Consider the following 23327-nt stretch of genomic DNA (forward strand, 5'->3'; position numbering starts at 1 on the left):
TGAGAACTGTGGAGGTGTAAGGGAGGGGAAAGTGTTTGAGCATAGAGTATTAGTTTTGGGGGAGGTAATTAAGGTGAAGTGCTTCCATCAGTAATGCTAAAGTGTATAGTTCATAGTGATATCATATATGTCTTCTTATTTCATTTTAACATCTGAAATGTCTTTCATTCATTCGTGTTCTAATGACCCTCTGTTTGTGCAGGTTTCTCCTCCATTCTGAATAACCAATCGGTGAAGACCACAGCCAGCCCTCTTGCAAGCACGGAGTTGCCCAGGACTTCCTCTTTTCCGGCACCTTCTAACAACCCAATCCCAACCTCCCTCAACACCCCATCCCCCTTGGGACCATTTCTAATGGGGAACGGCTCCAACCGGCAAGAAACGATTCCTTCTTCCTTCATGCCTACACCAGGTTCAAGTAACAAGCAGACCAAGCCACTTCCAGAGAAGCCGGGGATAAACGAACGCTCCTCTTCGACGGCTTTGTCCTCAAATCTTGAATCAAGGATTCATAGCTTCTTCCAGGGGAATCATGGCTTACGCGATGGCTTGGGCTTCAACGCTGACCCTCTGGGGCAAAGGGGCAGCGCTGTGCCCACTGCTCTTCCAGGACAGGTTGCAGCCAGCAACAGCCCGTCTTTGGGGCAAGAGAACTTGGAGGGGACCCCTGTAAGGGATGAGTCTGGGGGCACTCCTACCCAAGATGAAGTCTCGGATGCCTCCTCCGGGAATGTGCTGTCCATGTTCCAGGGCGGGGTTCCTAAAACTGGTGTGAATAATCCGGCCTCAAATCTGAGCTCCAGTCAAGCCCCTCCTGCATATGATAATGAGTTTTGGAGAAATTCAAATACCCAGTCGAAGTTGTACGGAACTCCAAATGGTGCGCCGTTCCGTCAGGGAGGCTACAATGGGATGGGCCAGGTGACTGGACCCTCTGGTTCTTCTGGTTCCGAACTGAATCAGTACCCGACGCAGGTCCCAAACACAGTTTCTGGTGGCAAACTACAATCTGATAATGAAGAGTCAAGACGTGACCCAAAGGGTGGTTGGTATGGCCAGCCATACATGGACAAGTACAGTGACTCAAACATGGCTGCCACGAATTATGGGGAGGGGCAACAAGAAAGTGAAGCCCTTCACCAGTCTACTTCGCACTCTGCCCCTGGCTTTTTCAACACGCCTTTGCCACCCATTCCGCAACTCCCTCCCCCACCCAAGGAGCTCTTGTCAGGGCCTTCTTCCAGCAGCAGGCTGGGGCCGGGGCCTGGGCCTGTAGCAGAACCCCCTGAAGCATCCAACCACCCTGACGAGTACCATGACCCATCTCACTTTGAGCCTGTTCGAGAGGACCTGCTTCTGCCATACCCTGAGCCTGAGCCTTACCCTGAAGAGGAGATGGGCCACCCAGGCGAACCCCCATTCTCCCGTCCCCAACCATACCCCCATCCGCACCCTCATCCTCCCCAACATCCTCCCCATCCCCGGCCACTGGGACCTGGACTCGATGGGGGCCCCAGACCCCCACTGCATCATCCCCACGGTCCCCCTCACCCACTTCCCCGTCGCGGTCTCTCCCCCCCTCCAGGCCCCATGGGCGACTACTATGACTCTCACAGCCCCCCACCCCCGCATCTTAGACGGGGTTACTACGAAGACCGCAGCCCCTCCCCTCCGCCGTTTGAGGACCCCTACTACGACCGCTATTATGACCGCGAAGCGCGGAGCCCTTCCCCACCTCCGTACCCGCACAGACAACCCCTGTCTCCACGTGCCCTCTCCCATCCCCCAGAGTTCGATGTCTATGACTATGAACATGACCTCCACCCCGCCGAGCACCGGCCTCCCCCACACCCCTTCCATCCTCGTCCGCCGCATCCGATGCACCACATGGCCCCCATCCCTCAGAGGCCTCTGGGTCCAAGGCGGCCCATGCCTCCACGACCTCCCCACCATCCGCACGACCCCTACCGTATGCCCATGAAACGGCCTCCGTTCGGGGGTCCTCCGAGAGGCGGCGGCCCGTTTTACCCTCCAAAGAGACCCTACTTGCCCCCGCGCTATTGACTTTGCTGAAGGAGCACACGTGTTTGCACGTTGGTGGTCGGACGATCACGGTCACGATGAACTCGTGTCCTAGACGATTTAGCTACTACATGTCATGCTGTCAGTAGCGACTGGAAAAGGATCAGTTGTGTTGAGAAGCCTTGTTCCTTGTTCGCCTCCTTGATCTTGCTCCGTCAGTAAGAGGGATTTTGAAGCGGACCATACAAAAAGACAGACACACAAGAGTATGCCCAAGACTTACCTACAGATGTGGATTATCCTGGTCACACACTGTTAGTCCCAAGCCATCTGGAGGCGTTCATCCATGCTACATGGAAGACATGACCTTCTGATGAAGATGGGGAGTGAGCAAGTGAAGATGAGGATGATTAAGGATTTGATGGCGGAGATGGTGTGGAGGCTGAGACGACGAGGGCCCTCAAGCTAAAGAAAGAAGATGAGAGGTGGTTATTATTTTCTGTTTGATATTCCTGTTGTTTTGTATAAGTATCTCACAGTCTAAAGCCCTTTCTGTACCGAGAGAGGCTTCTGTGCATGGTTTCTCGACTGCATGTATTTTAAACCGTGAAAATCTTTCAGGACCGTCTAGACTCACAACTTTAAATCTGTGTACCCTGCAAATATCTATTTAGAGCTATTTGAGATGGCTTTATGCCAACCTCGCTTCAGTCGATACATACATTTTAGTCATGTATGTGGACTGAAGAAGAATGTTCAGTTGTTTCCAGCTCAATTATTATTTTTGTGAAGATAGTTCAGCCATTATGAGAGACGGAAAGGTGTTTTGAAACTGAATAAATGTTTAAAAGAAATATTAAAGAAAATGTTTAGATGTAAATATAGCCGTCCAATTGCCTCCCTGCAATTGTTTTTTTGTTTTGTTAGTTAGTTAATACCTTTGTGCGAAATGCCAGCTAACCCTGGGAGCGGTAGCCTATTTTTGCGCGATTGAGATGGGTTGGGAAGGGTGGATTGAGATGGGTTGAGAAGGGAGGATTGAGGCAGGGAGGCATAGAGCAGGTGCGAAGAAGACCAAGAAGACATTTCAGCCCTGATTCAACTGCACTGCTGGAGAGAACGGCGTCAGAAGATTGTTGGCCGGAGTTTTGCTTTTTATTTGCTCTGACTTTAATAAAGACCTGCTTTTGGAACAAACCCCACACTGCCCTGCGCGGGTGCTGTCTGTCTCTGCTGTGGGTCACCTGTGCGTGTGTGTGTGTGTGTGTGTGTTTGTGTGTGTGGTTTGTCTCCTTATTATTACTCCTGTCTTCTCCTTTTTTGTTTATTAAGTTTGTTTAGTCGTACATCAGCACAGCAGTCCCAACAAATCTCATCAAACACATCGCAGCTCACACATCTTGATATGAAAGTTAGATGATTAGTTAACTTCCATCACTTGGAGATTTGCAGTCTTCACCTTATTTAGACAGCTTGCAAGTTACTTATATATGTCACAGCTAATTCCATTAGGACAACAATTTACATTAATTTGACATATCCAAACACTGAACTAACCTCTCGACTAGTTCTGCCATTGCATTTGTGTATTGTTACGATGATGTCTGTAAAACAATATGTATTGTAAATGAATAAAAAAACACATAGTATTAAGTATTTTAAATACTTAAGAGGTAACCAGCCTTAAAAGCAGCAGTTGTAACAGGGGAATGCACTCCCTCATACATGCACACACCCTGGATTAGAGCATGAACGAATGGGAAAAAGTTTTCATGATCTGATTTGGCTGGATGTGAGTGGTGGTCTGCATGGTATGGTGTAGCTCTGACCCAGTTTTAGTCTAGATCACACAGAGAGGTTAAATCTATCTAAATCTAATATATCAGCGATGCTCATATTAAGACTGCATTCTGAATCAAAATTCAGCCAGTGAAATGTCCTGACTGATGTGCCTGTATATAAAAAATCACAGATGAAAACTTGTATTAAAAAGTTAATTTAAAAGTGTCTTAAGTTTTTGAATAGTTACATAAGATTTACTTGTGCATTCTGAATTGAAGTAGACCTATACATTACTAAACACATTTGGATAAACAAGATAATTATAAACATTGGGTTTACAATTTAGCTTCAACTTTAGTGTTCTGTCAGGGATGACCTCAGTCCACTTACATTTGGGCCTTACAGAAAATATTTAATAATTTGTCTTTAAATTTAATCAACCCTAATCCAGGACTATGTTGATCTTGATAGCATTCTCCATATCACATTGTTGGAGACCTGATGGAAAATAACCGTAGTAGTAGGGTAAAAAACAAAAACAACCTGTAGTCATTTTTGTCTCTTCGAATGCATCTGCCATCTTGTCTTTGGATATTTTTTGCGAAATTGAACCATCTCATGAAGAAATATCAAATGGCATGAGCATAGTTATATTGTGTTTATTGCAGTCATAATTCATGAAAGGAATATGCACAGCATTCACAAGTTGGATTATCTTAAAAGTTGTCTATGCAAACTAACCATCAGTGTTGTCTGTGAGCAAGTCTATTGAATGCTGGACACATTCTTGTATCTGTGTCAATAGTACTAGAGACCTAGAGGGGAAAAATTCAGAAAAAGTGACCAGGCAAATGCATAAGTGATTCAAAGCTGCAGGTCGAGTGACAAAAGGCCTCACATTTACAGTTTAACACCAGCATTCCAGCAAGTCGCTCTCTAGCAAATCTTGGCAGTGCATATTTTTGTTGTCTCCCCTAGTCCTTGATCTTATGCATCATATGCCACCCATGCTGAGCGCAACAGATTGTATTCCTTTAGATTAATGCAGGAGTAGTGATTGGGAGCAGGGAGACCACAGCAGTATGCACTAGGAAGCATCTTGATCTAGGAAGTGGGAGCATCTTGATTTATAATCATCCTTCACTGAGAAAGATTTGGAGTTTTGCTCAAATATGAGGGGGAAAGGAATGAGGAGAGAACATTTGTAAATTAACTTTCATCTTAAAATTGTTTTTCTCACAAAACTCTGCATCTGTTCCACACCAGTTCAAGCAGAGTCAGTGAAATAATAGGTTAGGATGGGATGGGAACTTGATTGTCCACGCAGGAAAACCGTTGAGTACAACATGCCAGGCTTAAATAGATGTTCTCACCAGGCTTCATTTCACTGTGAAAGATGCTCACATTTTGAGCTTCAGAGATCTCCTTTCATAAGAGAAAGGAGTGGTGTACTCACAATCAGTCTGAAAAGTAGTCTGGCTGTCTGTGCTCTAACTCCAGTGGATAAGAAGGCTCAGTTTCCCCTCAGTGTCCTGAAACAGGTTAACTCATACATTTTCCCTTAACTATGTTACTTATCATCTGAAACAGGAATATGGAACGTGCTTTTGTAGTGACCTTTTTGAGATTCATTCAACAACAACAAAAAATAAAGATGGTTGCCAAAGAAATTAAACTGGTTGCAAAAAAGTAAAGAAGTAGGCCCAAGAGGTAGAAATGGCATCAGAGTTAAAGTGCAAACAAAATGTCCTCAAATCTAAGGGTCTGTTCCCTTACGTTGCAGTTCATGGTCACAGTTTTGTAACACTATTTATTGTATTCATGAGTTTTAGACTCAGTAAATAATGCCTATTTGTAGGCCTAATAATTGAAATAGACACTTAACATTTGGGGAGAGTTGATCTAAGTGATTTTGCGTTTTAATCTAAACATAGCCTAACCCAGTCCTGTTTATTCTGGACCAAAGTCCTTTCTTCTAGATGTTATTTTAAAGAGTTTGAGGGGTCACAACTCCTCTCACAAGGCAACTACAGGCAATAAGTAACTTGAGATCTTGGAGTAGGCTAAAATAACTCAAAAGGGTGACTAAAACTTGGAACGAGATCAGAAACCTTGATAGAACAGAGTAATATCCTGTGCTTGCTCAGCCAATGAAATGGGCCTCAAGGGTCAGCAGGTCACTGACTAGCCTACAGTGTACAACAAGTGGTTTCCTCAGATGGGCATAAACAGAAAAAGGCTCCTTCAGATGGACTTACAAAACTTTCAGGCGTCATTTTGCCATCTGTAGTTCAAAGGCTTAAGTAGTGTGATGTTGCTCTGCTGCGTTTCAGAAAGACTGTTGCTTTAGCATAGAAGCCTTCACGTGCTTATCTTAATTTTAAGAGCTTCAGTGTAAAGAGAACATCCGGGGTCGTGATTTATACATGTTATTTTTCATGCCTTAAATTCACCTTGCGCGCGTCTCATTCAGCCCTTTGCTGCCCCAAATATAGCCTATCGCTGTTGGGGATGCTGGCACACAAAATTCCTTCCGACATATTTTCCAGTGTCAGTTTTCGGATTTGTTCCTAAAACCGTGACTTCCCCGCTGACCAATCAGAATATAACGGAGGCAAGCTCGAAAAGATTCCATGACCGTGACTCCGCCTGCGCTTTGAGCGACAGCGACATGCAGCGTACATATGAAGGAAAGACAACAGGGCAAACAATAGATCAGGGTCAAGTCACATGGTTTCAGCTCGTGCAAAAAACTGATTAAACTGATTGTATTTTGTGAGTATAATACTACTACCATGAAAAAAAATGAAATTAAGTGTCATCCTTGAAATGCTACCTTTTTTTGTTGCTATTTTGTATTCTTCACATGTAATTTCTCTATAATATTTCAGTGACTTATCATGAACCAACATATTTTTGCTGCTGCTGTTCTTTTGCCATTGTGTCTATATCTCAGTTATGGTTCTTTGCTAATTCAGACTTTATCCTCTCTCTCTTTCTTTCTCTCTCTCGCTCGCTCTCTTAAAAATGTTTTCATTTTTCGTCCTCCAGCTGTACCTGTGCAGATGCACCTATTGCACAAGGCTGGATGGTTGGAGTTGACACACTGCCTAGCAACAAGGCAAAGCCAAGGACTGCTTGTATATTGAGTCCCCTCCCTGTGTTCATCTCAAGGTAACCCTGCATGTGAGAGAGCAGTCTGTTCTGACAAGTGCTGTCACAGTGAACAAGCAGGGTTTCTGGGAGGGGGAAAAAGCCATTTAAGAATCAGACATTGAGTATAAAGACAATTAGGCCTATTTGTCAACAAAAATGTCACAGTATTGAGTGTTGTGTCATAGGTTGATGTAGAATTCACAATTTAAGATGAATGAAATAGAAAAAAATTGAAAGAATTAACAGATTTAACACAATTTTTTTTTAAATTTATTTTTTTATATTTTTTGGGCCTTTTTATGCCTTTAATTTGATAGGACAGTGGAGAATGACAGGAAGCGAGTGGGAGAGAGAGTCGGGGTGGGATCTGGAAAGGACCACGGGGCGGGAATCGAACCCGGGTCGCCGGCGTACGGTGCACATGCCCCAGCCAGATGTGCCACGGCTGAGGCCTATTTAACACAAGTTTTAAGAGGAAGGGTAATATTCTGTTGAAATGTCAGTAATATCAGTTATATGCTCAGGACTCCTCTGACCTAAGCCCTTAACGATTTATTTATGTCCATGTGCAGGTTATTTAACTCCCATTCTGTTATTTTTCTAAACATTATGTATTACTCCTTTAAACTATGTTTTCGAATGTTTATTATTGAATTGGTACATCATGGCCCTGCCAAAATGCTATTTCATAGTTTTAAAGTCAAAGTGATATGCAACTAATTCACATTCTGAGAAACAATTTTGATTGTGATTGAGATTGGGTATTAAGAGTGTTAAGTGGGTTAATTGTGACTGTTTGTCTGTCTGATGTAAAATCGTATGATGCATGAAAAGGTATTGTGATATACCCTGAAATTAAAAATGTTACCATACCCCATTTCATTACTATCAGTGCTTTTAGAATGGTGTTTTAATCCTGTTTTAATAAAAGTTGTATTTGTCATCTGTTTAAAAATAATAATTTAAAGTTCAATGATCTGTAGGCTAGGTCTATTCTATGAGTTCAAGCCCTGTTTAAAGTTTTTGTTGTGGTATCGTTTCAGTATTGGTATCAAGGTACTTAGGCATGTTGCATCAAAAAGTCATAATTTTGGTCATAAACACTAGTTTAATGGAGGGGGTGGGGTGGTTTGGCTTTCATTAATCTTCACAGGAAGACTTGAGTAGTTTGCTTGGTGTAATGAATTGTGTAATGGTCAAATGTCCACCGTGATCACCCATATCCATTTTGCCCATTCATTCAGTTTTCCGGTCATTTAAAAATATAACTTCGATATTGCTCTATTAATCCCATACTGCAGTCTCTACTGTGCAGAGGAGAGAGAAGAGAACCATAGTGTGTCTCGCTTTCGTGCCTTATGAAATTAAGATCACTAAGCTAAGTGTAATGTTACTCTCTTTGAGGATGTTCAAGACACTTTCATTTGTGATGGGAGTTCTTTTGTTACATCTGATAGCTGTACACCCATATGACCACTAGAGGGACCAGTCACTCATAACACTGCCTAAACACTGGATGCAATTAAGACAAAGACCCTGCGTGGCTGTATTTAGCCTATGTCACCTAAATATGCCTCATTGGGGGAGCCGGCATTATTATTATTATTATTATTACCTTTTAGTTGTAGTACAATTGTTTTTGGTAACCAGGTCCAGGTGCTTGCTTGAACATCCTGAATGTTATTCGGTGGGCACCAGGTGGCGTTGCCGTAATTGTCCAAATCAAATCTTCAGTGTAGCCTAGTCTAAACATTATACACATTTTTGGTCCTCACACGAATGTGTTTTCTACACAAACCACCAACCACAAAGTGCATACAACTGATAACAGCCTACACATGTACAGATAATTACTTAAATACAGAGTAGGCCTAGTTCTTGATGAGATGAAGTAGGACTAACGGATATTGTCTGCTGTTTTTGTGTAGGGATGGTGGAGGAAAAGCCGGAGATGGGATTTAGTGGCGGGTGGCAGATGGTGAGCACTCCGTTAAAATTAAGGGATCCGGGTCCCTCACACACCTGCTTGCTAACATTTTATCCTACCGATGTGATAAGCATTTTCACGTAGAACATGTGGGAAATATTATAGGCTACCTGTGCGTGCGATAGGCTCAATCAGCCTATGTGTGCGTAGGCTATGACGTAGCCCTTTGTTTACATTGTGTATTTTTATTTTTGAAGGGTATTTTAATCCAGTGTGTAGTTGCTTCATTTCCGCGACCATGCCACTCATTGAATTAAGCCTACACGCTGACAGAAATTTTAGAATGATTGTGGTTGTGTAGGCTGTCTAGTCTGTAATCACAGTTGGCCGTTTCAGCACCGTGGCCAGGGCTCAACAAGAACAAAAGGCGGATTTGCGTTTCAGGATGTCAGGGACTATCAGTAACTCTGTTGCGCCACGAAAAACGTACAGCGGCCCAACTCGTTATTTCGACCCATTCAGTGACCCCACAAAGTAGCCTAGGCCTAGGTAATATCTAACTTGGTTTGGATTCATGGCGGTTTTTAACCACTAGTTTGCACCCATCAAATACATCTGAGTGATATCAGACTGTTCAAACTGAAATTGACCTAGTCATGCCTAGATTATTTTATCATTGCGTTTCTCGGTTTTTCTAAATGTTTAATAAAAAAAACAGCCTATCAATCTAAACCAAACAACACACTGGGTCTACTCTATTAACGTTACTTGATATTCTTGTTCAAGTTGTCAATTATATGTGCAACTCAATTGGAACGCCAGTGATCCGTTTAGTTCGTGTCGTGTAAAGTGTGGTGACTTGTCGACTCTCCCTGGCGTACGACATCACCGCTTGTCACACCCCGAGGGAGGGCTGGAACGGGACACAGATTGACAGAGGGAGACACCGGCTCAGGACACTATAGAGCAACGGACCACAGACACCGAGCCCACTATCATAGAACGGAGAGATATTGTCCGTGTCACTGCTGATAGCCTACTACGCCACATATTAGGTGAATAAATAGCCCTCTGTGGCGTCAATTTTTAAAAATATATATTATAACTTGTCTGTTGGAAATTCAAGGAATCATCGCTTATCAGAAGTCGTCCACAAGCAAGAGATGACCCTTTGAGAGACATTGACGCGGGAGGCAGGCAAGGAGTGACCGATATTTCTGTCGTTCCAGGGACAACTTGTCAAAATACAGATTCTCAGGGGCTGTCGTTATCCTCAGGCTACAATAACGGAAACTGAAAGGGACACCACGAGCGAGAAGACGACAGTCAAACAAAACCATTTGAGATTAGGGAGAAAGCGAGCGAGAGACAATCTGCAACTCACCCGTGACGAAGAGAACATCCATGTGAGAAATTAGAATTTCCTTATAATCTTGAATTTTGCTTAAATCGTTTTCTTAAGGGGCATTTTAAATAGAGTGATATTTATTATTTTGGAATTTGGATATTATATTTAAGAATGGGGGTTGTAACAGAGGTCGACACAGCCTGCCAGCGAAGGCTACATTTCTATTGGTTTAGACAAAGGACGTCTGTGCGCGTTTGTTTACCTTCATTTTCCCCACTCTCTCATTCACATGTACACCTTCTGATTTTGTGCTTCTTCATTGCCCTCATATGATGCTCTTGCAATAACGTGAATGTCATGGTTACGTTTGCGTGTATTTAACTGGGTTATGTGGTACGTGTGTTTGCATTTGGCTTCTAAATTATTTGTCAAGGCTATAAAAACGATAGCAGCGTTATCACGTTTTGCTTATAATATAGGTCATTTCACGCGCGAGTTGTAGCGTGACCTATAGGTCATTTAGGGGGGGTTTAATTATTTTCCATTTGTTTTATGCAAATATTTTCATTCTATTCTCTCCAGCTCTGTACCAAGATAAAGCCATCTCCATCTTCGCCTTCGTCTGTGCCTCACGACCCTCTTCGGGAGACCTCCACCCCGTCGACCGCTCCTTCAGAGCAGAACACCGGGCGCAGAGCCCCGCTCCCCACCGCCTCAATGAAGGAGCCCGACGCGATAAAGCTGTTCATCGGGCAGATCCCCCGGAACCTGGAGGAAAAGGACCTGAAGCCCATTTTTGAACAGTTCGGGAAGATCTATGAGCTTACAGTGATAAAGGACAAGTACACGGGCATGCATAAAGGTACGGAAGTCTTCCCATTAAATATACATTACAGATCTGGCTTATTGTTCTCTCAGTAATTTAATTGGCCAGATGTAATTTTAATTGCTTGTATTTAGCATGACATATTGTTGGCAGGCAATATATTTTTGTATTACTGTACAAGATGGTATGACCGGTAGGGGAATGAATACGATTGAATAAGGCTTGTTCCTATGTTATTATGAAAATCTTAGATTTTAGATGTCAGAAGAGTTTTACAATTTTATTATTTATACAAACAGAGTAAATGATCAGTTCTTAAAAGACTACCAAGCAGCACATCCCTGTCTGTTAACCTTTCAAATGCAGAACTGCAGTTATCATTTAACATTGATAAACACTATGGATGACACTATGGTATATGCATAAGACATTTCTAATTCTTGCAGATGTACACAGACCCCCCCCCCCCACACACACACACACACACATACACACACACACACACATACACACACACACGCACACACACACCCCAAATATCATACACACAGACATATGTGTGTATGTTTCTCTGTGTATTTCTTTCTAATATTTTATAATATAATGCACTGGAGGAGTTATTGCAGGGACTGTAGATATTTCACATCATATTGGTTTTAGCATCCTGTGGCCAATATTTTTAGCACACACAGTATTTTACTCCATGGCAAGGTCACTGTGGCGCGTTCCTCGCCCCAAGCTTTAGTGATCTCAGCGGGTCTGTTTAACCGGGAGGGCAGACACGCTGCAAGGTTTTTTTTTGTTTTGTTGTAGTGCTCTGTTTACCAAACTGCACCGCGGCGTCACCATTGCCTCTTTCTTCTCTCAGGATGTGCTTTCCTCACGTACTGTGCCCGCGAGTCGGCTCTGAAGGCCCAGAATGCATTACACGAGCAGAAGACGTTACCAGGGGTGAGTACAAGTCTCTGGCCCCGCTCATGCCATCGTCTCTCCGAGAGAAAAAAGGACAGAAAGGTCTCTCTGACCCGAGGCCCTCATATAGAGCTTGTCCATAGCTGATAACAGGATGCTGTCAGTCAGCAAGTCTCATAGCTTTTCTGTCTTCAGCACTGACACAGAAAAAAGGGAGGTGACACGCTGAGATTTGTTCCATTAACAGCTGCCGTGGCGTCTCGCAGCGCGGCGGTTAAAGCAACAGCTCCCAGTCTACGGGGGTGTCTGTGGCACGTTTCGGGGCCCGGTGTTGATTGCTGCGATCGTGCAGTAAAGCCCTTTGAGACGACTGAACTGGTGAAAAGAACATCTCAACTCAGTGGTTATTCTGACGTAGGATGGAGCATAGAATTGGACACTAGAGAAATGTGCTGTTTTTTTTTTGTTTTTTTTTTGCTTTGTTTGCCTTTGATACTACTGGAATAGTACTCTGTGTGCAGAGAATTGTGGTTAGTATGGAGTGTCATAGATGAGACGTCACAGCCATATTGGAATCATTGATATGATGATTACCAGAGATGTCACCAATACTTACGTGAACATCATTCCAACTGGGTATTGTGGATGGGTCATGGTGCAGCCATGCGGAGACATGTTGTTGTGGCTGAGCAACAGATATCCTCTCTCATAAGAGAGCTGCGCCAGCATACGCAACATTATTAAAAAACAATTATTGGTGGGTTATGATTCTCAGAGCTCTGGCTTATCCGAACAATCCTATATGGGATCTGCCTATGAGTCGTAATCATTCAGACAGACTAATGTGCATATGTGTGTTTATGAAATGGTATTTGTGTGTGTGTGTCTGATTATGAGGTAATAACTTGATGTATGTGTGTGTATTCTTATGAGCTAGTATCTGTGTGTGTGTGTGTGTGTGTGTGCGTGCGTGCGTGCGTGTGTGCGCTTATGAGGTAGTATCTGTGTGTGTGTGTGTGTGTGTGAGGACCTTTGGTCCTTAGAGGACCAGTAGCACCAGTACAAATCCTGTTATTAGCATGACAGTAGTCTGACCTGACTGACCTCTGGGAGGAGATCAGCTTGGGCCCCCTTCCCTAAATCCTCTCCTCCTTCCTCCTTTGCCTCTTCTTCCAGTCTGCTGTGACCCCCGTAAACCCCCTCCACCCCCCCATCCCCACCCCCGAAGTGTTAAAGCTCTCCAGTCTGCTTCCTGCAAAAAACCTTTAAGTTTAGTCCATTTACACACACACACACACACACACACACACACACACACACACACACACACACACACACACACACACACACACACAATAGGTGCCAATTCACCCCCGTAAGACCACTACCTCATTAGGAACAAAAAGGTCTCTACACATTCACGTGGGCACCCACTTACACACACACACACACGCGCACACACACACACACACACACACACACACACACACACACACAGAGGCAACCCTCTTATGGTATAGCCCCCTGCCCCCCACACTTACCCCAGCGGTGAGGCCAGTAGCACCTGCCATTTTAGTGTTTGAGGTCCGTGTGGTACAAAGGATGGAAGTCTGAGATTCCTTATCAAGCGGTGTCACCAGGAGAGCTTTTTGTCCCTCTTAATCACTAATCTGCACAGTCATTGCAGAAAGTGAGACACTAGAGCTGTCTTCCGAGGTGGCAACAGGGAGGCCAAGGAAATTAATCTTTTATTATCAATGAAATTTCGGTTGTACACATTAGATGCAGACTTCGTGGACACATACATACATGTACATCCACACTTAGGGCTGAGCGATATGACAAAGAAAAATAATAAACATTTGTGCCAATTGTAGACCCACACAAAGCATACATCAAAGCTGTGGAGCACAGTGTGAAGGTAAAACAGTCAGTGATATAGGAAGGTGTTTCACAGGTGTTTGGAGAGGGAGAAAGTAGAAAATATTTAATGAATGTGTAATTCACAAAATATACTGGATTTGGCTTAGCAGCCAGGCTCTGAAGGTCTGCCACTGGTGTTGCCTTATATGGTCATGTTACTTTGAAAAATTAGTGATGACATGATCACACACAAAAATATATTGTTAACCATGAAAGCTGTGTATGATCGGGATTGTATTAATAAGGATTTACCAATGTTTTTTTATTTATTTATTTATTTATTTATTTATTTATTTTTTAACTACAGCTTCAAAGGCTCACCAATATTCAAGTAGGAGCCTTCAACTAATCAACATCATTACTGCGATGAATGGCACCGCAACGCAATCAAATCCCCAAAACTTAATTTGTTAGCATCAACAAAATGGGGCTTGTTCACACAAACCTGCCGCAGCTGTGAATTGCTTCCTTTTACAGATTGCTAACATTTGTGTATATCAAACAAACCCAGACAGGGCTTTAGCCGCAGATGTTTCCAGCTCGCAGTCCTAGAACAAATTGTTTGGCTGACCGTGATGTGTCGGAGCATCAAAATTATGTTTTCTCTTTGCTGAGGTTGTAGTGAAGGTAAAAGTGAAGGGTGGAGCTAAGACTGAAGCTTCACAGAGAAAGAAACGTGATTGTATAGGGACCCCCCCCCCCCCACACACACACACACACACACACACTTCAATTTCCTTGGTCGTTACATAGATTTGTGTGTGCATGTGTGTACAAGAGGGAGAGGGAGAACTGCGTCATTATTTCCTGTTTGAAAGGCATGCAGATGGTAACCTATGTAGCCCATACATTGCATACTTAATATTATAAATATATTTGATTCTTGTAGAGAAGAGCATCAAATATACCTCTACTTTAGATATACTGCCCAGCCCTGTGTAGCACATGAATTCTCACTCACTCATTTCCTATTTCGGTCTTTTTCTCACACACTCTCACACCTCATCATTTAGATGAAGATGTGCTAAGCTAGGTGTGACTTTCCTCCGTCCCACCTCTCTCTCTCTCTCTCTCTCTCTCTCTCTCTCTCTCTCTCTCTCTCTCTCCTTTCTTGTTATTCCCTCTCTTGTCCCTTTCTTAGTTTGAAGTTTCTCACAGGGAATGAAATCTCTTATTATTATTATTATTATTATTATTATTATTATTATTTTTACGCAGAGTGAGACTGGAATCAAGAGAGAGAGAGGAGAGAGAGAGGTGAGAAGAGAGTGATTGGGAGTAGAGAGTGAGTGACTGAGTGAGATGGAGAGAGGGAATCGTGATACAGAGGGAGAGATAGAGACGTAGGACAGAGAGAGAGATACAGAGGGAGAGATAGAGAGCGAAAGATAGAGACAGAGAGAGAGGGAGAAAGAGAGAGGGGGGGGGGTGAACAGATGGTGTGACTGGAGCAGCACCTGGCCTCGTGTTTTCCTTTCAGGTGAGAGTCTCTGACTCTGACTCTGACTGACTGAGAGACTGACGCCCTGACGGTAGCTGAGTGTGTGGGCCCAGAGCTGGCTCTGATCCCCAGCCATGTTTAGCCCAGAGCCGGGCTGCGGCCTCCCCAGCACTAACTGGCCACAGGGACGGCGCTGGGGAGAGACGGACCATGAGAGAGAGAGAGAGAGAGAGAGAGAGAGACATTGTAAAAGAGAGAGAGAACTGGCCTGTAAAAGAGTAACGGGGCTAGAAAATGACAGACAGTAAGAGAAACTGCAGGGAAGGACGGAGAGAGTGATAGAGAGTAATAGAGAGGAGGGGGAGCACTGGAGAACCGTAAAGGCCTTAGGGGAAGAAGTGAGTCATGAGAAACTCGCCAGGAACAAAAGGAAGCCACCCTGGCACCGGTGACCGATGGGCGTCCTCCGTTGCGCTGCCCGCCTTCCCCCGTCTCTTTATCTCGCCCTCCCCTCCAACGCTGCCTGGCGCCCACTGATTTGGTTGCCATCCCAACAGGTTTCTCCTCCGTGAGCAGGTTAAGGATCTTGCGTGTCCGAGTCAACAGTCTTTGGCCACCAGCCACCCATCACAGCTAGACACTTGCCTGTGTGTGTGTGTGTGTGTGTGTGTGTGTGTGTGTGTGTGTGTGTGTGTGTGTGTGTGCGTGTGTGTGCAAGTAGGTGAGTGTGTGTCCGTGCTTCCAAGAATGTCTTGAGCGTCCCTTCCCTGTAAAATCGTGCGTTAGCATCAGCCTGAGGCTTGTTTATCTACAGGTCGTCTGCACTCCAGAGACTGTTCTCAGACGAGCACGGACACACAAATATATTCTATCCCTTTTTATTTTTTATAATAGTTTAAAATGGAGTTATTTATTCATGCGGAGAACCAGCTGTGTGTGTCATGGGTGATATAGCTACCCCAGTGTGTGTGCGAGATCTGCGATGGGATCTTTATTATATTCTTCCTTTTATCCCACCATTTCTTTCTTATCCTTCATCCGTGCGTTTTCTCACGTGGGAATTGTCTTATTTAAGTGGATGAGACAGAACACGATAAAGAGAGAGGTGCTGAGTAATAAGGAATGATATGAAGGCATGGAAACAATTACTGACAAAACGCATGTGAATTGGGGATATCCTGCTATGGTATTGTCTTATTGAACATTAAATAAAAGAAAGTTCTTTGTGTGTGTGTGTGTGTGTGTGTGTGTGTGTAGGCGGGACAGTATATGAGGTTGTGTTGTGGGGGAAGGGGAAGGCAGGTGTTTGGACGCCGAGAGGGGGGATGGTGTGTGTGTGTGTGTGTGAGAGAGAGAGTGGGTGTGTATATGTGGGGGGTAAGTGGGTGTGTTGGCAGAGAATGAAACAGACATGGTCCCAGATTGGGCCTCTATAATTAGAGCAAATGCATTCAGTGTACATCTGCTTCATATAGATCACACTCTGCTAGCTTATGAATGGGCTTGATGTAAATGACGTATAGATGGACCTGTGATCTCCAATAATTTGAAGATGACCTATTCTGCCTTTGCGTGTGTGTGTTTCTGGTGTATAGTGTTGTCTTGACATACATTCACATGTATATTTTCAGAAATAATTGTACAGAAGGACATAGGCTGCAAATGCTCAAGGGTTTGTTTAGATGGGTTTGCGGATGTGTGCCAGTTTCTAGAATTTCTTGAATTTCCCCTTGAGGATCAATTAAGTATCTATCTATCTATCTATCTATCTATCTATCTATCTATCTATCTATCTATCTTCTATTGAGGGACACACACACACACACACACACACACACAAACACAAACGCAGGCTGAAGTGTACATATGCCAGCAAGCTACTTTAAGAAATCAAATCACCTTACACACATGAGCTCACATACACATATGCCACCAAGCTTCTTGAACCCCCAGTAACCCTAAGACCCTAAGTGACACACACAGCTTCATACTCCCACCACGCACACACACACACACACACACACACACACACACACACACACACACACACACACACACACATTCAATAGCATGTATGTAAAGACTTCTGGCTCTTCCACCCGTACACTCAGAGCAATCCAAACTTTTCTCATCTGTTGTTCCCCTGATGGTAGAATGCACTACCAATTCCATCCAGAGTAAAAAACTCCTGAAGACCCAGCTCTTCAGAGAATATGTCCTCTCGTAGCACTACTTACAACTACACTTGCTAATTCTAGCTCTTACCACCTGACTAGAAGTTGGCTGTATGGAAGTAGCACTCACTGCTGCACTAGCTTGTCACCATCACACTCTTGCTTGATTGATTCCCTTGTTGGGAGTCGCTTTGGGTTAAAAAAGTGTCAGCCAAATGTAATGTAATGTAATGTAAATCGCTAATCAGACATTGATCATGAAGGAATTCTTGAGTTTCTTCGTCAGATTTAGTATTCACAATACACACTCAGGCACATGCACACTAGACACACGCACACACACACACACACACACACACACACACACACACACACACTTAACATACATTTAACATACACTCAACACACACACACACACACACTTGTCTTCACAGGCCAGCAGATTGCCCTAGAGAAGGCATGGAGATGGAGGGAGGGTGGGTTAATTAAAGAGAGATTGGACAGATGAATGAAGTGTGGTGGGGGGCAGAGGAATGAATGAAAGTTTAACATAATGAGCGGCGGGTGGTCGCGGGGGAGGGGCGAGAGAGATTGGGAAAGGGGGTATGTGGGGGGGGGGGGGGGGGGTCAAACAACAGAGGGGGGTTTGGGGGTGTATCTATCAGCTTAAATACAGACATCTGTTAGCAAGACACTGCCTGTGTGTGTGTGTGTGTGTGTGTGTGTGTGTGTTCACGCTTATGTCTGGTCTCTGATGATTGCACTGAATCTGGCTGAAACTTGATCTGATTGACAGAACAGGCTCCTATCATGACGTCTGCTGCTTCAGATGAGAGTAATGATGGTGAACAGTGTGTTTGTATGTGTGTTTGTATGTGTGTGTGTGTGTGTGTGTGTGTGTGCTTGTTTGTGTGTCTGCGTGCTTATATTTGTGTGTGTGTGTGTGTCAGCGTGTCTCAGCCTCCATTTTTATCCTCGCTGACAGCATGCAGTCCCGGCTTTTGTGCTGTGGCCTGTGGCTGTAGTCTGCTTCAACCTCTGCTCCATCTCCTCGCGCTAACCAGGGCGGGGAGCTACCGCTCCTTATCAAGCAGCGACACTCAGCAGCATTCAGGCGAGCTCAACCCGGCAACACTGACATCACAATCATCGCCTTAGAAACAGACATCCAGAAATGGGTGTATCCGTGGCACCACTGTGCCATCATAAACAATCCTGTTCTGCACCGTTCCGTTATGTTCTGCTAAACAGTGATGAATAGTCACTGTAGTGCAGCCTGGGAGAAGAGGCTTGGAACCAGCCCCCGGCGTGTTTCTGATGGGGTGAGGGGGGGTTGGGGGGGTGGTAGAGGACCTTCTCAGAGGTAGTTGACCCCGTCTCCGTTCCCCCAGGGGGGGCTTCAGCGGTAATTGATTATTGATTATTGATTAACAGCCTACACCGGTGTAAAGGTGTGAAGATTTTAATTTTCTTTGTGCTTGATTGATTCCCATAAAAGACACAGACGGATGGTGTGAGACGCACTGTTAGGATGGGAGAAGGAGAGAAATAGAGGGAGGGAGGGAGGGAGGGGGAGTGATGGAAAAAGGGGACAGAGCGGGAGATAAACAGAAAGGAATGGGAGGGGGGCTGTTTGGGTGTATGTTAGTGTGTGTGTGTGTGTGTGGGGGGGGGGTGTTATTCGGATTTATGGTTTGCCTGATGTTTGTATTTGCCTGTGGAGGAAGGGATTTTGCCATGGGGAATTTATAATGTGTGTGTGTGTGTGTGTGTGTTGATTTAGCTTTTTAGTCTTTATATGTGTATATTCTCCTTATCTTTCTATTAGAGTTTGTACCTGTATGAGAGAGATGAAGAGAGAGAGATGAGAGAGAGAGAGAGAGAAAGGAAGCAGGAAGGATAGAGGAAGGGGGAGGGCAGGAGGTGAGAGAAAGAGAGATTGGGGGTTGGGGTGGCACGTTGATTACGGTTTCACGTCCCGTTGCCAGGCAACGGCTGGGAGCGAGGGATGCCGGGTTGCTAGGGAACGGGGCACGATGCAATGACCAGCGCCTCACTGAAGGATAGGGCGGAGGTATTGAGAGATAGCAGGGACAGAGACAGAAGTGGAGTGTGTCTTTGTGTTGTCCCCTACACGCACACACACACACACACACACACACACACACACACATACATACACACACTCGCATACAAATGCTCAAATTCACAAACAGATTCACAGTATGTATGCACACATTCACACTCACATAAGCATAACACCACGAATGCTTATGTGAGTGAATGCACGAATACACTTGCACGCGCGCATATATATATATATATATATGTGCACAATTTTACATGATCCCTCAAACATGTACACACACACACACACACACATACACAACCATGATCTCCACTGATGCATCTGCTGTTCTGACTCAGTGCCTTAATTGTTCAGCTGATTGCTCACGGCTCAGCCAACACAATGTTCACACAACGCCTACCACAGTGGTGTGTGTGTGTGTGCGTAAGTTTGTGCATGTGTGTGTGTGCGTGCGCGCGTGCATGTGTTTGTGTGGGAGAGGCAGAATGTTTCACACTCTGTGCCCAGCAAAACCTAATACATCTGCATATTTATTTTTCTCTGCATGGGTACATAGGCTTGTAGAGTGTGTGTGGGGACAGTGCACCCCGTGTGTGTGTGTGTGTGTGTGTGTGTGTTTGTTTGTGTAATGATGAGAATAATGACCGTGTCGGTCTCTCAGTGATCACTGATGATGGACTGACTGGGAAATCAACACACTTGAGTGTGTGAGGGAGACAGACAGAGAGTGTGTGTGTGTGTGTGAGAGAGAGGGAGAGAGAAAGAGGGATGGAGAGAGAGAAAGAGAGAGAGATGGAGAGAGACAGAGAGAGAAAATATGTCCCTCATCTCCTCAAGAAGGGAATGAAACTGTATATGATCAGTGTTTGAAATGTAGACACCGTTTGCTCTTTATTGAGGGTGTGGGGTTTGTGAGCATTGAAGTGTGTGTGTGTGTGTGTGTGTGTGTGTGTGTGTGTGTGTGTGTGTGTGTGTGTGTGTGTGTGTGTGTGTGTGTGTGTGTGTGTGTGTGCATAATGGTGATAAATCAGATGATTGTGTGTTTAGCGGTCAAGGCACTGGGTTAAGAGTTGCTGAGGGTGGGTAGGGGGGATGTGATTTGATTGAATAATCTATGGATTTAATATCCTATAATCCTTCTGAAATCCTCCGTAAAACAGGGACCGATTAAGTGTGTGTGTGTGTGTGTGTGTGTGTGTGTGTGTGTGCGTGTGCGTGCGCACTCACATCCGAGGTTGTGTGCCAAAGATAGATATCGATGGAGTTTGCATACATACATTAAATGTCTTGGGGCATCAGTGTTGAATGAGTGAGTGTGTGTGTTTGTGTGTTTATACCTGGGGATATTTGTCTACCATATTTACACAGATGTGCTAGGTGCTGTTGTATTGTTTTGTCTATGGACTGTGTGTGTGTGTTTGTGTTTGCGTGTGTTGAAAACATATTTCACTGTAGGGAGCCCAACCAACAGGTTCCATGAATCGAGTAGTAATTTCCCCTCAGCTCAGCTTCTTTTAGGATTTGTTTAATAATATGTACATATACATATACATGTTTGTCATGTTTTTTCTGTTATTCATGGGGTTACATCTTATCTCTCTCTCTCTCTCTCTCTCTCTCTCTCTCTCTCCATCTCTGTCGCTCTGTCTCCTCTCCATCTCTGTCATCTCATGGTTTCATTCTAATCCCCTGTTCATTGTCATTCTGCTTTTGTGCGTGTTCTTTTCTCCTCCTCCTGTACTCTCCCTTCATCCTTCACCTGAGCACTTCTCACACCATCCTCCCCATTTGTTTATCCTTTCTCCCCCTCCTCCCTATCTCTCTCTCTCTCTCCCCCTCAATACCTCCCTCTCTTTTCTTTTCTTCTCCTCTGTTCGTCGTCCGGGGCAACCTTGTTTACCTGCTGGGGAGCTCTAGTCGTGCGTTGCCATGGCGACTGTGGCAGCGAGGCAGGTCTGCGTAAGGCTGGTTGCCGTGCCGACCTGAAGTGGCACCATTCTGATGGCTTTGTGCTTGCTTTGTGCCCTGTCCTCTTCTACATTTGTCTATCTACTCCTCTTTTCATCCTGTCCCCTCTCTCTCTCTCTCTGTCTCTCTCTCCCTGTCTTCCTCCCTCCTCCTCCAATCTCTCCTAATTTCCTGCTCCATCTATAACAACATCATTCTCAATCTCTTTATATTTCCCTCTTTATCTGTCCGATTTATCGTGCTTACGTCTTGTCATTTGATATTTTTCCGCATTATCCATTATGAAAACTCATGTACAGAATTTAATATCTAAAAGAGTAATAAACACCCCTTCTCTCTCTCTCTCTCTTTCACACACATATACTCTCTCTCTCTCTCTCTTTCTCTCTCACACACACATATACACACTATCTCTTTCTCTCTCACACACATATACACACACACACTTTCTCTCTGTCACACTCTCTCTCTCTCTTTCACACACACACACACACACACACACACACACACACACACACTCTCTCTCCTCTCACTGACTCTGAGCTGATGGTATACGTTGAGAAGCAGGGGTCAGCTGTATGTTGCGGATTAAAGGAAGAGGGCCAAGGCTCCAGGGCCCTCCCTGCCTCTATCTGCCCACCCCAAGTCCCAGGTGCCTCAGCCTCAACTTTATTTATTTGTGTTTTTATTTATTTTCCCCATCTACACAATAAATAACTTGACCATCACTCTCCCATCCATCCCATCCCATCCCATCCCATCCAATCCAATCCCCCTCAAGTAGCCAAGAAACGTGTGTGTCCAAGGTGACCTTTGATGCGTAATGACTCATTCTGGCAAAAAAGCCCCCAGCAGACCATACCTCAGCGTGCACATATGAGACACGTGTGGAGTGGACGCATGAGAAGTGACCCTCAGGCCCAACACTGTCAGACGTGCTCGATCTAGACGGCCGCTGACGAGTCACTCACGTCAATAAAATGCTCGATGTGGCGACTGGAAGATCCCCTCGCAGTCTGTTTGAGCGAGAGTGTGTATGGTTGTGTGTGTGTGTTTGTGAGTGCACTTCCTGCATGTTGGCGAGTATATTTCCTGTATGTGTTTGTGTGTGTGTGTAGAGGGCGACCATGCAAGTGTTTGATCAATAGTGTGTCCGAGCAAGTGATCGACGCTGATCAGAGTGAATGGATCAGCTGTCAGCTCAAATGTCAGCGCTTCCATAATTAAGACCTTCATTAAGTATCTGCCAGCCCTGCTTCTACAGCCCTCCACCCTCTCTTTCTCCCTCTTCCTCCCCCCATCTCTCTCTCTCTCCCCCTCTCTCTCTCTTTCTCCCCATTGCCCTTCTTCCTCTCCTTTCCTCCCTCTTCTCCTCTGTCCTCCCTTACTCACCCCGCCTCCCATCACCTCTCCTTTCTTCTCACAATGAGTATGATCTCTCCTTTCTCTCTCTCTCTCTTTTTCTCTCTCTCTCTCTCTGCACACATACTAATATATATCCTCTCTTTCGTTCTCTCTCTCTCTCTGTCTCTCTCTGCACATAGTCATTTCTTTCCTCTCTCTCTCTTTCTCTGTCTCAGTCTTTGCATATCAGTTCCTTTACTTTCCCCTCTTCTCTTCTCTCCCTCTTTCATCCGAGATCCTCTTCTCGCTCCCTCCTTCCTGTCTGATCCACAGTGTATTTTTGGGGGGGGATTGCATTTGCACACACACACACACACACACACACACACACACACACACACACACACACACTTGA

At 44.7% G+C, this 23327-nt stretch overlaps 1 protein-coding gene across 12 annotated transcripts in view; it reads left to right on the forward strand.

Moving 5' to 3' along the window:
* LOC143140405 (CUGBP Elav-like family member 3) overlaps positions 1–23327 on the forward strand; it is a 78745-nt gene that overhangs the window by 42213 nt on the left and 13205 nt on the right. For 8 of the 12 annotated variants that reach the window (XM_076301268.1, XM_076301269.1, XM_076301273.1 and 5 more), the window contains exons 1-6: positions 2081–2507; positions 6856–6978; positions 8889–8938; positions 10117–10293; positions 10818–11097; positions 11930–12012. In XM_076301268.1, coding sequence (XP_076157383.1) covers positions 8891–8938; positions 10117–10293; positions 10818–11097; positions 11930–12012 — 588 coding nt within the window. In that variant the 5' untranslated portion in view covers positions 2081–2507; positions 6856–6978; positions 8889–8890. Of the gene's footprint in view, positions 1–202; positions 2508–6855; positions 7216–7277; positions 8056–8888; positions 8939–10116; positions 10294–10817; positions 11098–11929; positions 12013–23327 lie in introns of those variants that run through there. The other 4 variants (XM_076301271.1, XM_076301265.1, XM_076301264.1 and 1 more) reach the window with 4 other exon arrangements.

This window comes from Alosa pseudoharengus, unplaced genomic scaffold, assembly GCF_046254945.1.
Source record: "Alosa pseudoharengus isolate Yale_2024_CS ecotype anadromous, Long Island Sound unplaced genomic scaffold, YU_APseudo_1.1 YU_APseudo_1.1_scf_23, whole genome shotgun sequence".
NCBI classification, from domain to species: Eukaryota; Metazoa; Chordata; class Actinopteri; order Clupeiformes; family Clupeidae; genus Alosa; species Alosa pseudoharengus.